The 19,740-nt window shown below is 41.5% G+C and overlaps 1 protein-coding gene across 2 annotated transcripts; it reads right to left on the bottom strand.

Moving 5' to 3' along the window:
- Nucleotides 1-443: 443 nt before the first annotated feature.
- Nucleotides 444-10,635, bottom strand: LOC138981602 (cobalamin binding intrinsic factor-like). 2 transcript variants are annotated; one of them, XM_070354574.1, is made up of 4 exons: nt 10,414-10,635; nt 5,669-5,875; nt 3,939-4,072; nt 444-1,054 (listed from the first exon to the last, which is right to left on the bottom strand). In XM_070354574.1, exons 1-4 carry the CDS (start codon nt 10,497-10,499, stop codon nt 987-989), a joined length of 495 nt encoding a protein of 164 aa, XP_070210675.1. In that variant the 5' UTR covers nt 10,500-10,635; the 3' UTR covers nt 444-986. The 2 variants fall into 2 exon arrangements, with proteins under 2 accessions (XP_070210675.1, XP_070210676.1); XM_070354575.1 differs by lacking the exon at nt 3,939-4,072 and adding an exon at nt 4,143-4,273 and having other exon boundaries at nt 10,414-10,625.
- Between the last annotated feature and the right edge of the window lie 9,105 nt (nt 10,636-19,740).

The raw sequence follows: 19,740 nt of genomic DNA, 5'->3' as shown, positions 1-19,740 counted from the left end.
TTTCAAATTAGTGCGTCGCGGTACCCGTGTTTTTCAAGTTACTGCATTCCGGGACTCGCTCTTTTCAAGTTAGTGCGCCGCGGGACCCGCTCTTTTCAAGTTAGTGCGCCGCGGGACCCGCTCTTTTCAAGTTAGTGCGCCGCGGGACCCGCTCTTTTCAACTTAGTGCGCCGCGGGACCACCTCCAAGAATTACAGGTACGTTTGTGTGTGTGTGTTTGTGCAATACTATATTGATATTTTAACAAAGCTTTAACACAAACACACACACACACACACACACACACACACACAAACACATACACACACACACACGTGCGCGCATCCATATAGTACACGGACAAGACGGACACACGAAAGTTTAAAGCACGCATGCTCGCACGCATTTACATGCAAGCAAACCCACACAAAACAACAAAAGCATGCAACAACGAAAAACACAGCTCAGCAAAGTTAACTTTATTTTTGTTCATCACAGCATCGGATTTCATTTCACGCATCAACATTTGTTTTCAGGTCAAAACGTTTGCTTACAGATCGCTTTTCAGATCTATTACGTTGGCAAGCATATGGTCACTTGCGCGTCTGTTTTATTGCACCTGTGATTATTAGCGACAAAACGCACGCACACACACAAACACAGACAAAACCACACCTTCACACAGACACAGACAGAGGCACAGATAGACATACAAAGACACAGACAGATAGACAGACAGATACACACACACACACACACACACACACACACACACACACACACACACACACACACACACACACACACACACACAGAGGAAAGAAGAAGTGGATGGTGGGGATGGTGTGAAAAGGGTATATTAAAGTCGAGCGCCTCGGAGATTTTTCCTAAAATGTTGGTTGATATCCTCAATATGACATCTCTACATGTACCAGATATAGACTTCTTTGGAATCCTCTCAGCAGTTTTCTTCAGCATGTGAATAGTGAATAGTTAACTTTATATTTTTAGTGTCCCCCTTGGGTCAGATTGAAGGTCACAGTTTCACCAGCTGATGGTTCGTAGGTACTAATTCCTGAAACACATACACAAAAATAGGCTTAATTAGTGAGGTAAGGTAAGGTAATGTAAGGTAAGGTAAGGTAAGGTAAGGTACGGTAAGGTAAGTTAAGTACATTTATTTAGTTCTGTTAGGGTTACCTTCCTCTTTTAGGAAAGCGAGCTGCCATACAGTTCGGCGCTACCCAAGCCTCAAGACTTTCGCTCTGATATTGGGATATGTATCGCACGCATGGGGAAACACGGGCATGTTCGGACACCGAGGAGAGTCTGCCACACAAAGTTGACTCCAGGAAGAAACAAGTCGCGTGAAGCGATATAAAAACATTCAGTCAATCGGTATCAAACTAAAAGATCAACACGACAAACCAGTCATCGCAAAGACTACATTATAGTCTCAGCTAACCATACCCCGAAGACCGCCAAGACGGGTCACGCTCATCTCCGCGAAGCATGCGACCGTAGAACTTACCGAACCTTTTTCTTTTTGTTTGTTTGCTTAACGCCCAGCCGACCACGAAGGGCCATATCAGGGCGGTGCTGCTGACATATAACGTGCGCCACACACAAGACAGAAGTCGCAGCACAGGCTTCATGTCTCACCCAGTCATATCATTCTGACACCGGACCAACCAGTCCTAGCACTAACCCTATAATGCCAGACGCCAGGCGGAGCAGCCACTAGATTGCCAATTTTAAAGTCTTAGGTATGACCCGGCCGGGGTTTGAACCCACGACCTCCTGATCACGGGGCGGACGCCTTACCACTAGGCCAACCGTGCCGGTTTACCGAACCTATTTCCTTTCATTCTAAGCACATTTTTAGAGTAAACATGACATAAAATTATCTATATATTTTTGAATTCAGGAGAAGATGAGGAATACAATGCAATCATTTTGTAATCTGTTTCTGAAAATTCGACTTTAATGACAACTTTAATGAGCAAACTAATTTAAAAAAAATTAAGCTTACGAGCTGAAATGCAATCCCATAGTCCGGACTTTGTCGAAGACTGCTTGAACAAAATGTCAATCCATTTGGTTGAAAAATGAGGGTGTGACAATGCTGCCTCAACTTTCACAAAAAGCCGGATATGACGTCATCAAAGACATCTATCCAAAAAATGGAGAGAAAAAAAGCTGGGGATATTATACCCAGGAACTCTCATCTGAAGTTTTATGAAGATTGGTCTAGTAGTTTCCTCGGAATCACTTTATACACATGCACACATGCACACACTTTGACTCTCGTCTCGATTCCCCGTCTATGTTAAAACATTTAGTCAAAACTTGACTGAATGTAAAAAGGGATCTCGAATTCGGGTTTGAACCCACGACAATAGTGACGAGCGCGTTTTAAAGCCAGCGCTAATACTGAGGTATCTCTCCGCCCATACCACGGGTTAATTGATTGATTAATTCGTTGAAACCATATTAGAGTATGCATTTAATTAAAGAGTCTCCTCTTTAGATCCCCTTGATCACCTTGGCCAAAATTTAGAAAAGCGTTAGGCCTACTCACTTCACGAGTATGATCAAGCATGTAAAGGTATATTTAAACAGGTTTGTATCACATGTATACAAAGGTATGATGAATTTGAAATGACCAGTTGAAGTAGCTGAACGTTCTAACGTACGAACTGTTGGAGAATACAAGTCATGCAACGCATGCTACAATGAAGGCATACATCTACCCGTTAAAAAAATATATAAACAAATCGCGTAAGGCGAAATTACTACATTAAGTCAAGCGGTGGAACTCACAGAATGAAACTGAACGTAGTCCGCCGCTAGTGCAAAAGGCAGTGAAAGTGACGAGCCTGTTTGGCGCGGTAGCGGTTGCGCTGTGCTTCATATCCCGCTTTACTGTACCTCTCTTCGTTTTAACTTTCTGAGCGTATTTTTAATCCAAACATATCAAATCTATATGTTTTTGGAATCAGGAACCGACAAGGAATAAGATGAAAGTGTTTTTAAATTGATTTCGACAATTTGATTTTGATCATAATTTTTATATATTTAATTTTCAGAGCTTGTTTTTAATCCAAATATAACATATTTATGTTCTTGGAATCAGGAGATGATGAAGAATAAGATGAACGTAAATTTGGATCGTTTTATAATTAATTGTTTTCTTTTTACAATTTTCAGATTTTTAATGACCAAAGTCATTAATTAACTTTTAAGCCACCAAGCTGAAATGCAATACCGAAGTCCGGCCTTTGTCGAAGATTGCTTGGCCAAAATTTCAATCAATTTGATTGAAAAATGAGGGTGTGACAGAGCCGCCTCAACTTTTACAAAAAGCCGGATATGACGTCATCAAAGACATTTATCGAAAAAAATCAAAAAATCCGGGGATATCATTCCCAGAAACTCTCATGTAACACTTCATAAAGATCGGTCCAGTAGTTTAGTCTGAATCGCTCTACACACACACACGCACAGACAGACAGACAGACACACACAGACACACACACACACACACACACACACACACACACACACACACACACACACACACACACACACACACCACGACCCTCGTCTCGATTCCCCCTCTACGTTAAAAATTTAGTCAAAACTTGACTAAATGTAAAAAAAAGGGCATGTGTGAACACACACGTTCATTAGCACACAAATATATGGATAAACACATGCGAAATCAGACCCAGACTCAGAGACACAGACATAAAAACACAATCACACACTCGCAATCACGCACGTACACACACAAATATACACACATACACAAGGAAGTACCCCCCCCCCCCCCACCCTCACCCCCGCCTCACACCACCACCAGCAATTATTGAAGAAGCTCAAGCTATACAATACAAAAAAAGTAAATCAGACAGCAAAGGTCGTGCATCAGCTTCAAGTTCTCGAATCTTGCGTACCGACAGGAGTGAGATTCAAATCTCCATCGAGAATCTGCCACCACGTTCTGTCCTCTGTCCAGTTACTGTACACGCCATTGAACGCGTTCACGAAGAAACCTGGGTGCCCTGCGTGATCGTACGTGGCCGAAAACCTAGACAGAGAAGAAAGAAGCGACGATGCTGTACATATCTATAAAGGGTGATATTGAACAAGATACTAACCAACGGGGGTTTGATTGAGTTCTCCGTCCAGAATCTCCCAGTAGGATTTGTCCAAGTCCCAGTCTCCGAACACGCCGTTGATGCCTTCGATGAAGAATCCCAGGCTACTGCCGAAGTACTTTGCTGTGAACCTATATCATGTGCATACATGGCAAACGGTGAGATGTTTATGCCTGGTTTAAGAGTTTATTTAGGAATAACAGAGTTTATTCGGAAATGTACAATGCCAAGAAAAGAATGTTGCCAACAAAAGGAGCACACACAAAATCATTAAAACCCTTGTATGCTTGCTTTTATTGAAATGAAAACGATTTAAATGATTAAAAAAGAAAAGAAGGTCTTAACCTCAGTGGTTAAAAGTGTCATGTAAGTTTACCATAGTGGAGTACACATTCAAGTTACCTGGAGGCAAAGGTAGACAATCTATGGCTACTATGACAACAGCCTGTAAAAATATAAAAACGCAGCAAATGCATGAACAAAATTCTCAGAAAGTTTGCCAAAATACGCTAAATTGTTAGTGTTTCCCAGAGCAGTTTTTTTTATGAAAACGGTCAAGAAATGTCAGATATTCAAGAGGTACAGATTATACCTTTAAAGATACCATTTTTAACGTGTAAGTAATTATTTGCACGACCAAAGATTGATCCTGAGCTGTCGGATTTTTTTGGTGCTGAATTTATTTCACAAGTTCACCCTGGTGTTATTTGGTAAATATCCAAATCATTCAATAATTCATCAAATTTGCATAGAAACCAGCCAGGGTAATTTTTGACATATGTACAAGACTAGTGAAAGTATATTGTCATTACATGTCAAAATCTAGACAGACCTGCTTTAGTGCACACATCGCTTACACAAGAAGGTAGGCACATTTAAGTGTATACATACGACAATCACACCTATAGAACAGATATCAACACGATTGCAACTGCCATTATTAATCTTTATGCCTTTCTGGTTGTGACATCAGCAACATCTGGTTCAGCACACAATGGGGAAAAGTTGCTCGAGCGTTATTTTAGAAAGGACTACATGATGCATTAACCTTCTCTATTTGTTATTGCCCTGTCACCACTTCATGTCACCTTCGACGACAGTGACAAAAACAACTTTATTTTCGTTTATCTGGTGTATACCAGTTATTCAGTCTTTTATCTGGAGCACAGTTCGCCATAAAAAAAATCTCAACAAGTACGTACAGCCTGACTACTCGCAACTTCACCGTCATCATCAGTTTAATTGGATTCATGTGTTATCGTCGTCATCGTCATCATCGTCGTCGTCGTTTTCTTCTTGTTCTTCTTGCTCTGCTTGTTCTTGTTCTTCGTCGTTGTCATCATCATCATCATCATCGTCGTCGTCGTCGTCTTTGTCGTCGTCGCCGCCGCCGTCACCGTCGTCCCCCATCATTGATAGCAACGTTTTTCATTACAACCACCCCCCTCATAATGACCAAGCCAAAAAGACCACCTCATCATCAATGCAAACATTGTTAAAACAAAAAATATAACTCTCTCACACACCTGAACACTGAGTTAGCCTCCGCAGCGTCCTGCATCATGTAGAAGAGTGTTTTGTAGCGCGTGCAGTTCAAGGTCACGGTCTCTTCGAAGGTGGGTTCTCTGATCAGGTTGCGCACGCGCAGTGTGACCTCCTTAGGTCGGAATAAATTGCACGTGACGCAATTGTTGTAGTCATCCTTGTCAGGATAACGTCTGCAGCCGGTGTCGCTGAACAAAACATGAAGAGTACAAAAGTGGTTATTCGGTGAAAAAAACAATCTTTATGAACTGTAAGGATGGTTGGAGGGATGGGAACAGCAATTTAAGTACTCCGCATTTCTGACCGAGATTCAAGCGCGATTGTATTATTGGTAAAAAAAAGAGAGAGAGAGAAAGAGAGAGAGAGAGAAAGAGAGAGAGAAAGATCCAGAGAGAGAGAGAGAGAGAGAGAGAGAGAGAGAGATCCAGAGAGAGAGAGAGAGAGAGAGAGAGAGAGAGAGAGAGAGAGAGAGAGAGAGAGAGAGAGAGAGAGAGAGAGAGAGAGAGAGACAAGACAAGACAAGACAAAATCTTTATTATCGAGGGTAATAGATAAGCAAGAATATTGCTTTTTTTACATCCAGCCCTCGCCCTAATATAGGGTCAACAAGAACAGAAAACATAATCAAAGAACTATCACATCAAACTTAATACATTATAACTGTATATACAGATACAAATTTAAAACTAAATTGTCATACTGCATTTTAAGTACAATTTCCAATGATAAAAAGTGTCAATTTTTAACATAACTTAATTTAGATCTGCATATTATTATAACTTTGTTTAACATGCACATACATTTTAAATGAATTGATGAACCATTCAGCACATGTTTAGTTGCATTATGTGCGACATATATTTTTTTTTTAAGCTGTCTGTGTTTTTTTTATGCTTAAGAAAAATAGGCAGTGAGTTCCATAGGACCGCACCTGAATAAAGAAGGCTTGATTTGAAAAGGTCAATACGTGGAGTCGGTGTTATGATTTTTAGTCTGTTATAGTTCAAAATAAAATTATCACGTAATGTCTCCGGTGCATATCCTGACATCACTTTATGCATTATAACAATGCATTATTATTATACATTAATCTTTTTTGAAATGGTAATACTTGCAAATTTTTATAATCAGATTCTGAAGGAGTGTGATATTTTAGCATAATAAGCGTAACTGCTCTTCTGTGAAGACTGGCTAAAGGTTTCAAAACATTAGCACTTGCACAATCCCATACAGTGGATGCATAATCAATATTTGACAAGATGTGATTGTAAAAAAAAATCTTTCGCGAGTGGAGATTCAAGAAGTGTTTTATTTTTGATAACTGATATATTTTTTGGGAAGCAATCTTACAGATGTAATCAATGTGATCATGCCATGATAAATTATTATCAATCTTTACACCAAGGACTTTATGGTGAGACACTTCTTCCAATACTTGATTTTTAATATAAAGAGGTGGAATGCTCGATAATAGATTTTGTCGTTTCTGTCTTGTGGTTATGAGCATACATTTTGTTTTTGTATGGTTAAGAGACATATGGTTTAACTCTGACCAATTCAGGAGTGCATCAATGCTTTCTTTGAGAGTTTTTGATAAATAATTTATGAAATGGTGACTAGAATGAATAGTAGTGTCATCTGCAAACAACTCACAGTTATTACGTATGCAAAGTGATAAATCATTGACATAAATGGAGAACAATAATGGGCCTAAAACAGATCCTTGTGGGACCCCATATATACTTTCATTTGAATATGATGCATTAGTAAATGTAATTTGTTTTCTATTTAAAAGAAAAGATTTAAGAATATAAATGGTGGTGCATTGCATGCCATATATGTATTGACAATTTCCTGATGAGAAGAGAATGATCAATAACATCGAACGCCTTTGCAAAATCCACAAACAGTGCTGCAGAAAATGTGTTGGAATTTATGTTGGTTAGCCATTGATCAATTAGATTTATAAGAGCTGTATGACATGAGTGCTTTTTGCGAAAACCAGATTGTTTTGGATGGAATAAACTGTTTTTATCAAAATGTGCTAAGGCATGTTTATATGTTTTTCCAATGCTTTTGAAAGTGGTGACAGGATTGAAATAGGCCTGTAATTAGAGGGATCAGAAGGATCACCTGATTTAAACAGAGGGATTACCTTAGCTTGCTTAAATGCTGTTGGAAAATAAGAGGTGGTAATGCATAAGTTTTAAATGTATGTCAAGGTGTCTGTGATTACAGGAGCAGCTATTTTCAATATTTTACTGTCTATTCTATTAGAGAGAAAGAGAGAGACAGAGAGAGACAGAGAGAGAGAGAGAGAAAGAGAGAGGAGAGAGAGAGAGAGAGAGAGAGAGAGAGAGAGAGAAAGAGAGAGAGAGAGAGAGAGAGAGAGAAAGAGAGAGAAAGAGAGAGAGACTGACTGACTGACTTTTAGGGTTTAACGTCCTCTTAGACCAACTGGTCTATATTGGGACAGGTATTGGTAATACGTTGAAGATATGGTGTGATACTTTGATTCGAACAAGCCCGCTGTGGCTGTCTTCTTCGACACACCAGCATTGGGTTTGTCTCGTCAAAGTATCGAAATACGATCATGATAATTGGAGACGAGAGGTGATGCATGCTAGTGTCTTCGTGTTTTCCAAGCCCCGAGACTTTCGCTGTGAACGTGGGATCTTTTTCGTTCGCATGTGTGCACACGGGGGTGTTCGGACACCGAAGAGAGTCTGCACAAAGTTGACTCCGAGAAATAAATCTCTCGCCGAACGTGGGGTTCAAACACACTCTGACAGCGACCAACTGGCTACAAAGCCAGCGCGCTACCGGCTGAGCTACTTTCCCGCCCTGAGAGAGAGAGAGAGAGAGAGAGAGAGAGAGAGAGAGAGAGAGAGAGAGAGAGAGAGAGAGAGAAAGAGAAAGAGAGAAAGATCCAGAGAGAGAGAGAGAGAGAGAGAGAGAGAGAGAGAGAGAGAGAGGGAGAGAGAGAGAGAGTGACAGAGAGAGAGACAAAGAGTGAGAGGGGGAGAGAGAAAGAGCAAGAGAGAGAGAGAGAGAGGGAGAGAGAGAGAGAGAGAGAGAGAGAGAGAGAGAGAGAGAGAGAGAGAGAGAGAGAGAGAGAACTCGAACTCGAACTCGAAAACTTTATTACCGAGGGATGATAGCATTAGGTCCATATGGTCCTTTCTTACAGCTAGTCCCTACTATAATACACACATGAAACAAAGAACAAATATGAAGAATTTATAAAAAAAATAAAAATAAAATAAAAAAAACAATGGGGAAAGGTATAACAAAATAAAAATTAAAAATTCAAAAGTGTGCTTGTTAATGGAAGCATACTATACACTTTCTCTTTTACACATCCTCACACACACTCGCACAAAGTGTACACCGACTTAGTCGTTAGAGAGGTGCGAGAGAGAGAGAGAGTGAAGGCTCAGTAAAGGGGACAAAGACTTAGATAAGTCACATAAAGCAAAATTTAGTCAATCTGTCGAACTCACCGACTTAATGTAATTTAGATAAATTGCTCATCCAGACACGGAGTGTGAGCATACACCTGACAACAGAGACTTTTTGTTTGACAAACTTTAAAAAAAAAAAAGACAGAAAGAAGCAAAACCAACAAAATGAAGAAAAATACAGAGGACAGCGGGTTAATTTGATATGACATTTTTGGTTGATATAGAGAAAAAAACACCTCCAAAAACAAAAACAAGAACGAAACAAAAAACAGACTGCAATTTTCATCAACGATGTCCTGTCGAATCAAGCTTTTGAAATATGAATATGTACATTAAAGGCACAGTAAGCCTCCCGTAAACCATCACAGAGCTCCCCGAGCGTCTAAATACAGTACAAGCATACTTCCATTTGAACGCTCACCGAACGGGAACATCCTGGCTGCTTTCTGTCGAGCGTGAGACATTTTCCAAGAATTTATTTTCGAAGACTTGTTCCGTTAACAACAACGGCGCCTCGTTTTTGCGCTAGACCTAACTTTTAAAATCTAAATAATAAATTGACAGCTTGTTACACAAACATTCTTTAATCATAAAAGAATTCGTTTTTCATCAAGACAAGATCAGAACAATTCGAAGTTGTGAAAGTTTAAAAAAAGAAAAGCCCGGAAGCAGGGTCACGCAAGGGTCGTAGCAGACGACGGCCGGTTTATCAGTGCAAATCGCCGTTCCTCTCAACAGTCAAAAGCCATCGCTAGAGTTCTTGTGAACCACAGCCGTTGTTTCGTGCATAAAAAAACGTGCTATTGTAGATAAGCTCACGTCGAGTCGCATTCAAATGACTAACTATGACGACTGCATTGTGAAAAGGGAAAACTGGTTCACGATGGCTCAGGGGTAAGATAAACCACGCAAAAATAAATTCTTTGAAAATTGTTCGCTCTTTACGGAGGGCACCTAGGATGTTCTCAATTGGTGAGTGTTTAAATGAAAGGGTGTTTGTACTGTGTGTAAAAGCCTGACCGTATCTGTGATGGTTTACGGGAGGCTTACTCTGCCTTTAAAATGTCAATCTGTGTTCTGTCACACGTAGCTCTAGCAGAAGCCATAACCAAAAACATTCAAGTGTTAAACAAATTGAACCATTTTCCCCTTTAATATTTGCGAGACAAACTTAAAAATGAAATATAGCGGCTAAATATCGTCTAAAATTATAGGAACCTGATTTCCAACAAATACATCACTATATACATATATATATTTACCTCTGAGGTCTGTAGAACCATGCCTGGCAAGTGCCAACAACAAACGCAGTCAAAACTGCGGCAAAAAATACCGAAGAGTGAGCCATTCTTCCGCTGTGTTGAGTCTTTTGGCCTTTTTTTTCTCCTAGGGAAACCGTCAGAGTAAACTAGTGCAGCCGATCAATACAATGCTCACTTCGCAAACTACGCACAAAAAATGCAGGGCAACGTCTGCGCTCTCCTTTATATATACCTGCAAATAACAAGTGAGGTGTGCCAAGGCATAGGTAAATATGCATGTTTGTTCACCCCAATTCCGGATCCCGGATGTTATGTACGTATGTGTGTATAAGCTACTGATATATGTACATGAAGCCCGCATTAGACTTTTCTTGTCCAAGGCCTGGGATTGCTGTACTGAACAGGAATTAGAAGAGTAAGAGGGTTTTACTACCGCACCAGTGGAAAGTGTTGCGAGTTTTACTTTTAACAGTTTGAAATAAAGGAAAGGAAAACACAAGAACACATATGCACACACACACACACACACACACACACACACACACACACACACACACACACACACAGAGTGACACGCATACACACGCACGCAAGCACACACGCACGCACATACACACACACACACACACACACACACACACACACACACACACATACACACACATTGACGGTGATGGGAATTTGTCCACACACACACACACACACACACACACACACACACACACACACACACACACACACACACCGTGTAATATATAACTAGGTACAGGAAGTTGCCACGCTGTTGAATTTGTGTGCATATGTAACAGGATACTTTTATGCAATGTAAACGCCTGGACACGGTGGTAAACAGAATGTTTACAGGAAAGAAAAGGTATGTTTAACACTTACGGAGAAAAAAATACGAAACTGATAGACTGCTGACGTTCCAAAACCAAGTTCCCCCATCCTTTAAAAGCTGCCATATTCGTAGCGTTCATTAATGAATTCATATTGTTTACATGTGCCAATAATGTTATAAAACTGTACCTAAGGGGATATAATAATGATTGGCTGTAGCTTTCGAACACAGACAAAACTATTTCAGTATTGCAAAGTGGTGTTGATAGTGTCGAATGTAAACAGAACAGTCTCAAACGTCATCTTTGGTTTACGAAACGTCACGAAGTGACGTCAACGGTCTAAAAATAGCCCAAGTCCTGGAGAACTGTTGTTAAACAATGCAATAAAGAATTAATTATTTCTCGTAATTGGTAAGGACTTCAAACCTAAAACTTTGCAGGAAGCTTAATTTATACATCCCCGCAACGATGGGAAAAGCCCCGGAAGTAGCCTACTTAAACTAATTAAATAGGACTATGTCAGCCTTTAACAAAACAAAACAAAAACCAACAACAACAACAAAAAGCAAACAAACAAACAATTTATAAAAAAAGCAAAAGCAAAACAAATGTAATTAAACACCCCAAGAAAGGTCAGTTTTGTAAACGTTTGATAAGGCAAAAAAAAAAAAAAAGGTCTGTTTACGGTAACATAGGCCAAAAATATAGGGTCGGTAGGTCGGGATTTTTATTTTATTTTTCTCCAAAAAAACCATATTTTTACGTTATTTGATTTTTTTTTTTTTCTTTTCCCCCAATTGCCAAAAAAAAGTCTAGGGTCGCGCGAAAAAAATAGGGTCGGTCGGGTTACCGTAAACAGACTATTTTTTTGGGGGGGCCTAAAATGGAAAAACGGACCATTCAATAGCAAGTTGACCTAGTAATTGGTCGTCTTAGTTTTTGTATGTCCGTCCACTTAAAAGAACTTAAAGTTCAACATGCTGGTGAATGTTTCGTTTTCTCTTTAAGTAAACGTTTAATAAACTAACTTTCGTGTTTGGTTGCTGCTGTTGTTGATGCTGTTGTTGTTGTTGTTGTTGTTGTTGTTGTTGTTGTTGTTGATGTAGTTGTAGTTGTTTTTGCTGTTGTTGTTGTTGTTGTTCTTCTTCTTCTTCTTCTTCTTCTGCTTTTTAAAAGAAAAAAATTTAAATATTTTTTTTCAAAGTTGTTTGGTGTCTGTTTGTGTGTGTGTGTGTGTGTGTGTGTGTGTGTGTGTGTGTGTGTGTGTGTGTGTGTGTGTGTGTGAGATTTATTTCCTAACCCTGCACATAAATAAACAAAGCAGGGTTCGGCCTGGAAGGTAAAGACTATAAGGGTCGTTTGACACCCCTCTACCAAATTCTAATGCACCAAGTAGGCTAGGTTGGGGGTGAATAATTGTTCTAGGGCATGCCCCCTCCTCTTAGAAGTATTTTTTGTGGTCAGAGGAAGCTAAATAGTGCCATCTGCACAAGGTTAGAATTTGCTTTTGTATCATATTAATGATTAAGCACACACACGCACGCCGCGCGCGCGCACACACACACACTCACACACACACACACACACACACACACACACACACACACACATTCATGATTCTGCTCCCATAAAAATCTCCTATATTTCCTTTGAAACACTCACAACTGCCTCTTTTTGACAAGAGACCAATAACAGACCAAAGAATTATACTCTCTACTACTAGCATACTTGGCAACTCAATCGTAAACAAAAAGTTCAAAATAAAAACTCGGTCGCTCGGTCGAGTCATTCTTTGTGTTTACTAGACCAGGATGTTTTCCTGCAGTTTGTCCCGACCTTGCCCTTCCATCGATCTATATATAGTGTTTCTTTGCATGCTTACTTGAAAGGGTGATCGAGGGGGTTTCTATACATACATATAAATAAAAGAGAGTGTCTGTCTGTCTGTGTGTGTGTGTGTGTGTGTGTCTGTCTGTGGTCGCCATACCTCTGAGATGGCAAGAGGCAGGAACAAGATAGTGTGCACGTACACTCCCTAGGTGCCGCAGATGTGCACCTGGGTTTTAGTTTCTTGATTCATTGTTTCCTTTCTCAGATTATGGACCTCCCATTTATTGAATACAGCCTATATGGTGCAAGACCAGTTCAGTGCCTACTGTTCACCTGTAGCAAGCACATCATGCCAGTGATATTAGAGACTCGCTATTGCTCCTATGAGCGGAAGAAATGAAGAATGAAAAATTAACTGGACAGTTCCGGAAATTTCTAGAAGGTAAGGGAGATAACTCTTTTTTGTCTGTGGTCGCCATACCTCTGAGATGGCAAGAGGCAGGAACAAGATAGTGTGCACGTACACTCCCTAGGTGCCGCAGATGTGCACCTGGGTTTTAGTTTCTTGATTCATTGTTTCCTTTCTCAGATTATGGACCTCCCATTTATTGAATGCAGCCTATATGGTGCAAGACCAGTTCAGTGCCTACTGTTCACCTGTAGCAAGCACATCATGCCAGTGATATTAGAGACTCGCTATTGCTCCTATGAGGGGAAGAAATGAAGAATGAAAAATTAACTGGACAGTTCCGGAAATTTCTAGAAGGTAAGGGAGATAACTCTTTTTTTGTATCCAAACAAAGGAGGTAAAGCTAATGATAATGGGATAGCGAGCGTCTTAAATTGCTACAGGGCTCCGCTTACTCCCGGGCGAAGCCGGGCTTAACTGCTAGTATTCAAATAAATGCAAACAATTTTACTTCTTGCCGCTGCTCAAAATGCTTTGAGTGTTCTCGGGTCAAGGTAGCCAGACACAAATATGGTGGGTTTTTTTTTACACACACACACACACACACACAAACACACACACACTGTACACACACACACACACACGCGCGCGCGCGCACACACACACACACACACACACACACACACAAACACACACACACACACACACACTGTACACACACACACACACACAACATAAGATATAGAACATAAGACAATTTATTTTCTATATTATTAAAGAATGCATGGGTAGGTGTGGTTCATCTGCTCTTATACAAACTAACAAAAATATTACAACAACCAAATAAATACGAACATCCGAAGAACTCCAGACAGGCTCGCATGCCAACATTCATACTCCACATCTCTCTCACACTCCCACGTACACACTGCATTCACACACACACACACACATAGCTACTCTCTCTTCCTCTCCCTCTCTCTCTCTCAAACATATTTGGTTTTAAATGCATGTACACAAAGCCAGTTGCAGGTCAAGTAATGTATCCACAGCTACACGATTTAGCAGATCAGTCATACACTAAAACTTTAATTCTCAAACTCGATTAGAACAGTGTGCAGCAAGCGCGCGAGTTCGTGTGTGTGTCACAGTGTGTGTGTGTGTGTGTGTGTGTGTGTGTGTGTATGTGTATGTGTGCGTGTACGTGTGTGCGAGCGTGCGTGTGTGTGTGCGTGCGTGTGTGTGTGTGTGTGTGTGTGTGTGTGTGTTTTACTGTGTCTGTCTGTTTGTGTGTGTGTGTGCACCTTCTCACTAAGGAAGTGGGATAGAGTGTACTTGGCAACACTACTCCGGGCCAAAACTGAGCAGGTTGTTAGTCATAAATCGCTTGAAGTGACAAAAACAGAAAGGTTGACAATGGCATGTCCTGAATTTTGTTCTTCTTTTTTAAGCCACCATTATATGGGGACCGGCACGGTTGGCCTAGTGGTACGGCGTCCGCCCCGTGATCGGGAGGTCGTGGGTTCGAACCCCGGCCGGGTCATACCTAAGACTTTAAAATTGGCAATCTAGTGGCTGCTCCGCCTGGCGTCTGGCATTATGGGGTTAGTGCTAGGACTGGTTGGTCCGGTGTCAGAATAATGTGACTGGGTGAGACATGAAGCCTGTGCTGCGACTTCTGTCTTGTGTGTGGCGCACGTTATATGTCAAAGCAGCACCGCCCTGATATGGCCCTTCGTGGTCGGCTGGGCGTTAAGCAAACAAACAAACAAACAAACAAATTATATGGGGCTTACTGCATTTGGTCTGTCTGTTTGTTTGTTTGTTTGTTTGTTTGTTTGAGTAGGGCGGGCGGGTGGGCGATGTCTTACAAACAAGTCGGGTAAGACTTGTATCTCTGGGTCAATTAAGCTCAAATTTCGTGAAATTGTAAGGAATAGGGTTACACGGGTGTATGCAGAAAATTACATTCCTAACGAAAGTCAAACGGAAGATATCGGCTAAAACGCTTTTACAAACCGAACCAAGGGACGAAATCCACTGGCAGAAGCATAGGTTATGCGGGAATTCCCGCACGTTACTCCCCTTAGAATCTCGTTCTATCACCGACAGGAATGCGTGTCGTTGGTTTTGTTCAATTTCATTTTACGTGCTCCGATATTTAAATGCTTAGTTGGGCGGTAACAGTGGAGTTTGTTTATTGGTGTGTGTATTTCCGTGGTACGGACTCGTTTGCCAAATAATGTTTTGGTCTTATGTTATTATTGTTGTTTTTCAGTTTTTCATCGCAATCGTCTACCATGTCACCACGTGTAAAGAACTCGGTCAATAGTTTTTAAGCCGCCATTATATGGGGCTTACTGGATTTGGTCTGTCGGTTTGTTTGTTTGTTTGTTTGAGTAGGGCGGGCGGGCGGGCGGTCGATGTCTTACAAACAAGTCGGGTAAGACTTGTATCTCTGGGTCAATTAAGCTCAAATTTCGTGAAATTGTAAGGAATAGGGTTACACGGGTGTATGCACAAAATTACATTCCTAACGAAAGTCAAACGGAAGATGATGGCTAAAACGCTTTTACAAACCGAACCAAGGGACGAAACCCACTGGCAGAAGCATAGGTTATGCGGGAATTCCCGCACGTTACTCCCCTTAGAATCTCGTTCTATCACCGACAGGAATGCGTGTCGTTGGTTTTGTTCAATTTCATTTTACGTGCTCCGATATTTAAATGCTTAGTTGGGCGGTAACAGTGGAGTTTGTTTATTGGTGTGTGTATTTCCGTGGTACGGACTCGTTTGCCAAATAATGTTTTGGTCTTATGTTATTATTGTTGTTTTTCAGTTTTTCATCGCAATCGTCTACCATGTCACCACGTGTAAAGAGCTCGGTCAATTGTTTTTAAGCCGCCATTATATGGGGCTTACTGGATTTGGTCTGTCGGTTTGTTTGTTTGTTTGATTTGAGTAGGGCGGGCGGGCGGGCGGGCGGGCGGTCGATGTCTAACAAACAAGTCGGGTAAGACTTGTATCTCTGGGTCAATTAAGCTCAAATTTCGTGAAATTGTAAGGAATAGGGTTACACGGGTGTATGCAAAAAATTACATTCCTAACGAAAGTCAAACGGAAGATATTGGCTAAAACGCTTTTACAAACCGAACCAAGGGACGAAACCCGCTGGCAGAAGCATAGGTTATGCGGGAATTCCCGCACGTTTACTCCCCTTAGAATCTCGTTCTATCACCGACAGGAATGTGTGTCGTTGGTTTTGTTCAATTTCATTTTACGTGCTCCGATATTTAAATGCTTAGTTGGGCGGAAAGAGTGGAGTTTGTTTTATTGGTGTGTGTGGTTCCGTGGTACGGACTCGTTTGCCCAATAATGTTTTGGTCTTATGTTATTACACCCCCGGTATAGGGGTGTGTATAGGATTCGGTCGATGTGTTTGTTTGTTTGTTTGTTTGTTTGTTTGTGTGTTTGTGTTCGCATATAGATCTCAAGAATGAACGGACCGATCGTCACCAAACTTGGTGAACAGGTTCTATACATTCATGAGACGGTCCTTACAAAAATTGGGACCAGTCAAACACACGGTTAGGGAGTTATTGGTGGATTAAAATTATACAAGGACTTATAGAGGGACATCTTAATGGTCAAAGGGAAATAACCATTCTCACTCAGTCACTGCCACCACCTGAGAAGGTTATTTCCCTTTGACGGGGGTGTTTTTCCTACCTCGGAGGAATTTCTTGTTATTGTTGTTTTTCAGTTTTTCATCGCAATCGTCTACCATGTCACCACGTGTAAAGAGCTCGGTCAATTGTTTTTTTATTTTAATTGTTTATTAATTTATTAATTTAATTTGTTTTAATTAATTCTTTCTTAAATTTATCAATTTACTTTACAAAAAAATAATTAAAAAATTTCATTAAAAAACGGTATTCCTCAGGACGAAGTGCTACTTGTTGACGTCATTGTTCCTGCATTTTGTTGGGTGCATCTGTACCAAAGTTAGAATCTGGCGTAACATCTCGTGTCTTCGATGCTGCTACACGCTGCTACACACCACCCACTGTGCGTTGTTGACGTCATTGTTCCTGCATTTTGTAGGGTGCATCTGTACCAAAGTTAGAGTCTGATATAACATCTCGTGTCTTCGATGCTGCAACACAGCACTACCTACCCATTGTGCACGTGTCTGTTAACTCAATAACTGGTAGTTATACAGTGGTACTTACGCAGCCGGAGCGGCTTGCAAATTAAAGTGGTATAAAGTGGTATACAGTGGTACTTACACAGAACGGCTCGCAAGATACAGTGATACTTACACAAAAAAAGGCTTGCAAGAGGGTATCTAGTCGCGTTTGTGTCGCTCTTTGTGCAACGTAAATAAAGCCGTGTGTGTGTGTGTGCAACGTAAATAAAGCCGTGTGTGACAGGTAGCCAGGGTGTGCTTGCAGCAGACCCAGCACAGCACAGATCCACTTCTGGAATCGCTAAATGTGTCCCAAGACAAACATTTTGTAGTCCTGGCATCCTGAAAGGCAGAGGCCCCAACCTACAGGTTTGCTTTCATACCAAAAACGCCTCCAGACACAGGAACTTGGGAGCAGAGGCAACAGCTCCGCTTGAACCTCAGAAACCAAATGTGCCTCCAGACACACAGATCCCTTAGACGGCCGAGGCTGTGGCCTCAAAGGTTCTCTTGTACCAAACCGCCTCCTGACTCTGCATCAGATTGCTTGCGCTGGCATCTGCTTACATAGACCCACATTAAGTCACCACCGAGTGGTAGACACAGACGACATTTGGTAGCACTGACTGCCAGCTTCAGGGTGTCTGGGAAAGTAGTCCACTCGGAGAGTGGTAGTAGTTCAGGGCTGGTTAATGTTAAGTCAATGGCAGAGCTGCGCTGGTCTTTATTTTGAGCCAGTCTTGTGACACTGCCATCATTTAGAATACATTATTCGGAGTTAGTTATGTTGTCTTCCAGTTTACAGTAAAAATAGTGGGGTCTGGTTTCACTAGGCTGCCAGAGTCTGCTGTGTTCGTTAAAGTCTCCGGCGATCACCCAGTGACAGGTGTCGTTTGTTAAGTCCTTTAGCCAGGCCGAGGTGTTTTCGTGAGGGCAGCCCCGGGGGTAGTATATATTTAAAATGTTTAACTTTTTTAGTGTTGGGACATTCACCTGAATTAGGCAGGAATAACTATGTTCGCTTGCTGTTACAGGGGAGGTTAGCGCTGAGAATTGTAGGCCTGTTTTAACGTATGTTGCTACCTGGGTGTTTTTCCTATCGGTCAAGTCGACTATGGGAGGGAAAAAGAACCCTGGGATCTCTGGCAGTTTGGAGAAGGGAACATGAAGTGATTGCAAAAGCAGGATGTCACTCTTTTGTTCTTTTAAAAAGTTCAGCAGTTGTGCTATATTAGTGTTAATAGATCTACAGTTCCACTGTAGAATTTTTAGTCTATTGTTGTTGCCTAACTGGGCTGAGGTTGTATTATTTGACGCCATTGCGACGGAAAAAAGAAACAGGAAAGACAAACAGATGGACGTTAATCTGTCTCTTCTCTCCATTAAAGGGTTAATTTTAGTTGGTGGATTTCTTTAGCGGTAAGGTCTTTTGATCCTGCCAGAGATCCCAGGGCCAGCATGGTATCGCTGGGTGAGATGGGGCCTAGGCTGGTGTTAGTGATGGTATTAAACATGCCTACTAGTGTGTCTATTAGTGACCCGGGGCTCTGTTTTTGTCTGGCCTCGACCATGCCGACCAGAGCGTGTTCCACGAAATCCAAGAGCGGTGTTTGTTCTGTGGGGGGGGGGGGGGGGGAGGAGGGGTGACTTTTTTAGTCTGGATTTTTATTAAAACTATATCGGCTAACTCTTTCTCTGCCTCTTGTTGGGCTGCCTTTGTTGATTCGATCATGCCTTCTTGCACTTTGGTCATAACTTTTGAAAATATTTTGTTGATCATTTCGTCTGGGTTAATGGTTTTTGGTTCGGTTTGTCCCTCGTTCAAGTCTAGCTCTTCGGGGGGAGGGTTATGCTTTTGTTTACCCAACTGGTTTTTGCGGAGAGCAGGGACGGGGTGTTTCTTAATGGTGGAGGTGGGGGGTATGTTTGCTGCATCACGCACAGCGTCTCTGCCACGCACAGCCGCTTTAGCATAGCCGGGCTGTGGAGTGGAGGTAAGCCTCGCCGGCTGCGCGCGCCAGAACCCGTCGCGTCGCTCAGCAGGGCCTGTCTCTGTT

The sequence above is a fragment of the Littorina saxatilis genome, linkage group LG12, assembly GCF_037325665.1.
Source record: "Littorina saxatilis isolate snail1 linkage group LG12, US_GU_Lsax_2.0, whole genome shotgun sequence".
Lineage (NCBI taxonomy): Eukaryota > Metazoa > Mollusca > Gastropoda > Littorinimorpha > Littorinidae > Littorina > Littorina saxatilis.
This window is presented reverse-complemented; position numbering and strand designations above follow the sequence as displayed.

Bases quoted from the DNA above. Each gene is read 5' to 3' on its own strand.
- LOC138981602 (XM_070354574.1), bottom strand. From the start codon at position 10,499: ATGGCTCACTCTTCGGTATTTTTTGCCGCAGTTTTGACTGCGTTTGTT. The intron at 4,073-5,668 runs GTGTGTGAGAGA...TTCTCTGTCTAG, and splicing joins GAGGCTAACTCAGTGTTCAG to GTTTTCGGCCACGTACGATC. The intron at 1,055-3,938 runs GTACGCAAGATT...TATGTGTTTCAG, and splicing joins TTTGAATCTCACTCCTGTCG to GAATTAGTACCTACGAACCA.